The 7648-nt window shown below is 41.2% G+C and overlaps 1 protein-coding gene across 1 annotated transcript in view; it reads right to left on the reverse strand.

The window, feature by feature from the left end:
- Pla2r1 (phospholipase A2 receptor 1) overlaps positions 1-7648 on the reverse strand; it is a 114887-nt gene that overhangs the window by 44765 nt on the left and 62474 nt on the right. Inside the window, exon 11 of the mRNA XM_005346449.3 lies at positions 1904-2073. Within this exon, the coding sequence (XP_005346506.2) occupies positions 1904-2073 (170 nt within the window). The remainder of the gene's footprint in view (positions 1-1903; positions 2074-7648) is intronic.

A 7648-nucleotide genomic window follows, 5' to 3' on the forward strand; every position in this document is an offset into this window, starting at 1 on the left:
CACCCCACACACATACACACACCCACACTCATACCACACCCACACCACACATACACACACACCATACCTACACACCACACACACCCACACACACACCACACATACACACACACCACAAACAAACCACACCACACACACACACGCCACAAACTCACACCCCCCACTCACACATCACACACACACCACACACACACACATGCACCCTACACACACATTTGTTATCACTTTATGTGCATCTTTAAAAAGAAGAATTAAAAACTGGCTAAACTTGTCAAACCGTCGTCATAGGTCTGCAGAGTTAGATGGGATGGAGAAGGCTCTCACACCCCCCTCCCTGCCTCCTGCACATTGCCCCTCACTTTAGATAGCATATTTGTCACAACCGAAGAGCCTACAGTGACACACGGCAATCACCCAGAGCCCCTCCCGTCCCTGTTAGGTATCTCATTTATATAGGAGAAAACGCAGGTCTGCATTTCTGTCATTTCCCTTGCAAGGCCAGGCCAACTGGCACTATGTCCTTCAATTTTTATCTTATAAAAATAGCCCTCCTTCAATTTTAAAGGATAATTTTTACAGAGAATAGACCCTGGGTAGCTTCCCTCCCGCCTTTACCACCAGAATTCAGAGTCTTCTCGCCTGCTGGTTCCTGAGAAGCCAGAAGTAATTCTTATCTTTGCTCCAGCTCGTGGAAGGTGCTTTCTTACTCTGGCTCCTTTGTCTTTTATTTATCTGAAGTTTGAAAGTGATATGTGTAATCCTTAGTCATCTAGGATATGAAATCAAAACTACTTTGAGATTTCATCTACCTGTCAGAATGGCTAAGATCAATGAAATAAATGACAGCTCATGCTGGTGAGGATGTGGGGTAGGAGGATCACTGATCTACTGGTGGGAGCGCACACTTGTTCAGCCACTGTGGAAATCAGTATAACAGTTCCTCAGAAGGATGGGGATGGATCTACCTCAAGATCCAGCTAAATCACTCTTGGGCATACACTCAAGGGGATGGTTCATTCTATCACAGAGATACTTGCCCAACTATGTTCAGTGCTGCTCTACTCACGCTACCCAGAAACTAAACAACATAGATGTCCCTCAACAGAAGAATGGATAAATGTGATACATTTACCCAATGGAATCATGAAATTTGTAGGTAAATGAATGGAACTATAAAAAAAAAATCATCCTGAGTGAGGTAACCCAGACCCAGAAAGACAAATATTATATGAATTTATATACGGATATTAACTGTTAAGTCAATTAAATCAATGAAAACCAAGCTACTGTCCACAGAACCACAGAGATTAGGCATAGAGAGAGGGAGCAGGGAACAGATAGATTTCCCTAAAAGAGGGAAATAGAATAGATAGTTATGAATAGAAGCCAGGGGTGAGGGGTAGGGCTGTAATGGACCCATCAAGCAGGACCGGGAAGGGGAGAGGAGGAGGATGGAGGGAATGCAGGGAAAGACAGCTAAAATTAAGGGCTATTTGAGGAGTAGTATGGAAGCTTAACACAGTAGAAGATTTGTAAAATATAAACATATATGGAAGCAATCTAAGTGAAATCTCCAAATACTGAAGGAGACAGACCCCATTATTGGACATTCTTGTCACCAAATGAAACTCCCAGTGTTGGGAACGGGTTATATCTAGTTGAGTTGTGATCAAAGGTCCCCCATGGCAACCCCCAAACAACCCATACTGTTGCCAACGTTATGTGTTGTTCTCCACACACCGATAGGAAGGTCCTATTGCTGAAGACAAACACCTGTAGAACTCACTGAACACGGAGAAGTTGAGTTGGTGCCTACCTAGAGCTTTCACCGCTGTGCGTTAGTATTCTTGGGGCCAGGAAACAGGGGTGGGGATGGGGCGAGCTGGTGTTGCAGGGGACTCACTAGGTTGATGTGTGTTCCAGTGCGTGTACTGCATTGGCTCAGGCCTCTGCCCCAAGGTCTTCCAAGTGTACTCTCCTGTGTTGTTTTCGTCCTGAAGAGCTATCCAAAAATAACTGTCTTTCGTTTTTGCCACACTGCTGATGAAACTGTTTAAAAACGCCTGTTCAAACCTTGAAAAAAAAAAAAGGAAAGCAAATTGTTATACTAAGTTTCTGGATGATATAAAACATCATTAAAACATAATGAAGGGCACAGAATGGAACCGGAGCGTTTCTTGTTAATTCTCCAGAACACAGCACAAGAAAATACACAAGGACCCTAGTATTTCTAAAAGATGTTAAATGTCAGTGCAACCTCAGAAATATATGAGAGGAGAGAACGTGACTCCTGAAGACTTAATTATTGTAATTGTCCCAAGGACCAGAGACCAGGTCTGTCTCTGCTGTGGGGCCATGCATCTCTAGGAGAAAGATAGCTATTTGATATTTAGGCTGTATACCACACACTTTACCAGCATGAGTGTGGGTTAGAGGAGGCAGAAGGGAGGAGGGAGGACACTATGCTTCTCTGAATGCGCATTTTCTACCATGGAGTGCACGTGCGCCCTCTCCCTGCACTTGCTTAGGAAGGAAGGAAGTGGAGGAACAATTTTATGTCTCCGAAATCAGTCTGTTCACAGGCATATGGGGTCTTTGTCTTATTCAAATGTGTTCAACTGTGTGATTTTACTGAAGACAGACTTCAACAAATCCAAGGCATTCCACTCACTAGCATTTTCCCCAAGCAGTTGAATGAATTTACTCCCCGTGATTGTTGGCCATGCTGCCTTTCAACTACAAATACACCCAAAGCGCTCGTGCGTGTGTGCGCGCGCACACACACACACACACACCCCTCTAACAAAGCACAAGTATCCAACTCAACTAGCATTGAATTCAAAGCTTAGTTTGAAACTACTTTTAAAACACAGAAACTTAAAAGAACTTCCAAATGGTGATGACTTCTGGCCATATCTGCTGAGTCAAAGGAAAACATAAGGCCTGGTAAAATTACCCAAGAAACCTCAGGAGAAAGCGCGTTGGACTTTTAACGTTCAATTTGAGATTCTTTTTATTGCATGCATTATTCACTTTCTACAGGGAACCAGCACAATGAGACCCTTTGTAAAACAGAGGAGCCTCGAAGGGAATGGGGAAGGAATGACAGAGGAACAAAAGGTGACATTAAGATCCTAAGGGCCTCCCCAGTGAAGCGCCCGAGATGCTCCCTGTGGCCGATCATGCGGGTTTCATCAGACTTTAGTAATAGTTTCTGCAAATGTTCTACCAACAATCAAAATATTACACCTTTAAAACCAGAAACGTTACTTCTAGCCACACCTCAGAGGCAGACCGTTACAGACGTGTATTTCCGAGGAAGGCATAGAAAGCTAAACATCATCTAGATGCAGTGGGAATTTTTCTTACTCTTTATTGGCTTGTGCGGTCCCATTGGAAGACCTGCATTACTGATCCCCTCTGCTCCCTAGAACTGCTGTGCTGCAGGCAGAACACCGCTAGTTAGTATGTTGCTGCTAAGACCAGGGCTGTGGCTGGTTCTTCCATTACTTTATCAAGGAATAGCAAGAAATGACTTTGTATGCTTGGCCTTGGGCATCATCGTTCATGGCAATAGTGCTTTTGTAACCTGTTGGTTACAGATTTATTTAGTCCACTCTGATTTGCTATTTTATCGCCCTTATTGTTTGAGACGATAGAAACCTACTTATCGATTTTCGTCTATTTTTATGACATGCATATGATATTCAAACATTAACATCTTCAAATAAAAAAATCACTCAGGTTTCCTTGGTCTAATTTATAAGATGGTACCATTAGTAAAATAACTCAGCAAGTGTGTCTTTATTCTAAACCAAACATATCCTCCTAGAGCTGTCTGGGAACTCCCCATACATGATCTGGGGCAAGCTCTTGAGTATCTGTTTCCAGCTGGCAAAGAAGCAGTTTTATATTCTTTACCAGTTTCTGTCTGATTTCAAATTCTGGATGAAAAGCTCTGATTATGATAATACAGATGGTGTCTGTGAAGAGACACCATTGCGAAGGTGTCTCATAAAACAAAGCATTTAATCTGGGCTCATGGTCCAGAGGGTTAGAAGGCATGACCATCACGGTGGGGAGCATGACAGCAGACAGGCATGCTGCTAGAGCAGAAGCTGAGATCTTACATCTGATGGGAGACAGAGACAGAGAGACAGAGAGAGAAAGAGAGACAGGGAATAACTGGGAACCACAATGGGCTGTTTCAAACTCACAGCCCACCTTCAGGGACACACCTCCTAATCCTTCCCAAACAGTTCTACCAACTGCAAACCAAACATTCAAATATAGGGACCAATAGGAACGATTCTCATTCAAACAGCCACAGACAGTAACATTTCAAAGGTCTTTCTCACTCTGTGTTTTAGAATCATTTACAGAAGAGTTCAGATTTGTATGTCACCTGCCCATTTTGTTTGAATTTCATGATGTTAAATCAAATGTTATCATCATTTAGGAAAGGAATACCCTTGTGTATATATATTTTTATGTTATCCTTTGAACCAGGAGAGCAGGATAGTATTCTATGTGGGGAGAATTAAGTGAAGTAAAGATTCTATGAAGCTTGAAAGCATTCAGCAAAGTTGCAGGATACAAATCTCACATTAAAAAGAAAGTCTTTCTTATCTTTAACAATACAAAAAGGAAGCTAAGATAAGAAGTCCATTCACCATAATACCAAAAAGAATGAGATACTTAGGAATAAACCCAAATAAGAAACAAAAAGGACTGAATAACAAACTGCAAGATGCTAATTAAAAAATATCAACGATGCCTGGTGGTGGTGCACCTCTTTTTTATTATTTTATTGAGTTCTACATTTTCCTCTGTTCCTCTCCCTGCCTCTCCCCTCTCCTTCAACGCTCTCCCAAGGTTCCCATGCTCCTAATTTACTCAGGAGATCTTGTCTTTTTCTACTTCCCATGTATATTAGATCTATGTAAATCTTTCTTAGGGTCCTCATTGTTGCCTAGGTTCTCTGGGATTGTGAATTGTAGGCAGGTTTTCTTTGCTTTATGTTTAAAAACCACTTATGAGTGAGTGCATATGATAATTGTCTTTTTGGGTCTGGACTACCTCACTCAATATGATGTTTTCTAGCTCCATCCATTTGCCTACAAATTTCAAGATGTCTTGTTTTTTCTGCTGTGTAGTACTCCATTGTGTAAATGTGGGTGGTGCACATCTTTAATCCCAGCACTCAGGAGGCAAAGGCAGGCAGATTTCTGAGTTTAAGGCCAGCTTGGTCTATCAAGCGAGTTCCAGGACAGCTAGGGATACACAGAGGAACCCTGTCTTGAAAAGCAAAGCAAGCAAATTAACAAAATCAAAGACAAAACCCTCACAAAGACACAAAATGAAAATGAATGGAAAGACATCCCATATTTATAGCTGAGAAAAGTTACTATTACCACTACCACAGTAGGGTATATATTCAATTCAATCACTGAAAATGTCAGCTTTTGCAGAATACAAAATTAATTATAAAATCTATGGAGAAATTCAAGATCTTGAATCGTCAAAATGACCATGAAAAAAGAACACTGTTGGATGTCTAAGATTTTTTTTTTTAATTTCAAAACTTCCATTTCAGGACTATGGTAATCAAAGCAGTGTTATACTGATGTAAGACAGACATACAGACTGGTGGATTAAACTCGAAATAACCACAAAAATAAAAGCTTACATATATGATCAAATAATTTCCAACAGAGCTACTGAGACCATTGGCCAGTCCTTTTAACAAGTGGTTCTGGGAAACCTGAATATATATTTGCAAAACAGGACCCTTTCCTTATACTGTGTTAAAATATGAACTCAGAGTATACCAAAGACCTAAACGTGAAGCTAAAATTGTTAAATTCTTGGGATAAAACATATGGGGAAGGTTCCATGACATTGAATTTGGTAATGGTTTTTGAATCTGACACCAAAGAACAGGCAATAAAATAACAGGCAAACTGGGATTTATCAAAATAAAAAGCTTTTGGGCATCAAAGATAAAAAGATGCAAAAAGTAAAAAGGCAATCACAAAATGAAGAAAATATTTTAAATCACGTGTCAGGTATAGGTTTAATAAATAGAATACAGGTATTAGTTCTTCTTGGAAGTTCTGGTAGAAAAGCATGGGATAAAACCGGACTTGCTGAACATAGTGAACAATAAGGACTACTGAGAACTCAAGAACAATGGCAATGGGTTTTTGATCCTACTGCACATACTGGCTTTGGGGGAGCCTAGGCAGTTTGGATGCTCAACTTACTAAATCTGGATGGAGGTGGGCGGTCCTTGGACTTCCCACAGGTCAGGGAACCCTGATGGCTCTTCAAGCTGATGAGGGAGAGGGACTTGATCGGGGGAGGGGGAGGGAAATGGGAGGCAGTGGCGGGGAGGAGGCAGAAATCCTTAATAAATAAATAAAAAAAAATAAACAGAATACATCAAGAACTCCTATAATTCAACAGTAAATACCCTAAATTTGAAAAGGGCCAAGGGCTTAAACAGAAGTTTCACTAACAAAGATGTACAAGTGGCCAAAAAGCACATTAGAAAGTGTCCAACACTGGTAATCACCAAGAGAAATAAAAATAATAATCACAGTTACCATGGAATACTATGGCATACTCAGGATGCTAGTCTCAAAACAAAAGAAAGGAGAGCCAGGAGAGAATAAGAAGTAAAGTCTGAATGCGGAGAGACGGGAGTCCTGTGTGTGCTGGTGGGGGTGTGACCAATATGGAAAGCACTTTCACAGCTCCTCAGAATATTAAAGATGAAATCATCACGTGATTCAGTAATCTCCCTTCTGAGTATATCCTTGAAGGATTGAAACCAAGGACTCAAAATTGTATATTTATTTAAAGTAGCAGGTTCCCAGTAGTCGGAGGGTGGAAGCAACCCACGTATCTACTGAGGGGTAAGTTGGAAAACACGATGTGTGTGCAAGCGATGGGATATTAACCAGGCCTATAAAGGAGGGAAAGTCTGGCAGTGGATGCAATGCACATACAACTTGAAGGCACTGCACTAAGTGAAAGGAGCCAGCTACAGCGACACACATAGAAGATGGTCCTGTTTATATCTGGTGCCTTGAATAGTCCAAGTTCTAGAGAATAAAAACAGAAAACTGTTCTTCAGGAGGTGGGGGTGGGGGTGGAGAATGAGAAGCATTTCTGAATCAGTATGGAGTTTTCAGTATGGGAAGAAGAACCATGGTCCAGAGATAGATGGCGCTGGCGGAGGCACAGCATTGAGAATGCATTTAAGACCACTGATGCTCTCTTAAAGTGGTGACAGTGGCACATTTTATTTCATGATTATTTTATCATGTTAATTCAAATTGTGTTTAGGGGCAAATGGCTTTTAAAACAGGGCACTGAGAGAGATGCAATTATATGTCTTTTTGGGCAAATTTACAAAATCAAGTAGCACTGGCGTTATTTTGTACAAAACTTTTCATGGCTGATTGACTCATGGTTCACTGACTTTGTTATTGAGCGTATAGACAGCACTCTGTGGTATCATTGTAATTCAGTTTTTGCATCCTGCTGTCTGGAAGCAAAGGGCCAGACCAGAAGAAGTCTGTCTTCCTTCCTTCCTTCCTTCCTTCCTTCCTTCCTTCCTTCCTTCCTTCCTTCCTTCCCT

The sequence above is a fragment of the Microtus ochrogaster genome, chromosome 4 (assembly GCF_000317375.1).
Source record: "Microtus ochrogaster isolate Prairie Vole_2 chromosome 4, MicOch1.0, whole genome shotgun sequence".
Classification (NCBI taxonomy): domain Eukaryota; kingdom Metazoa; phylum Chordata; class Mammalia; order Rodentia; family Cricetidae; genus Microtus; species Microtus ochrogaster.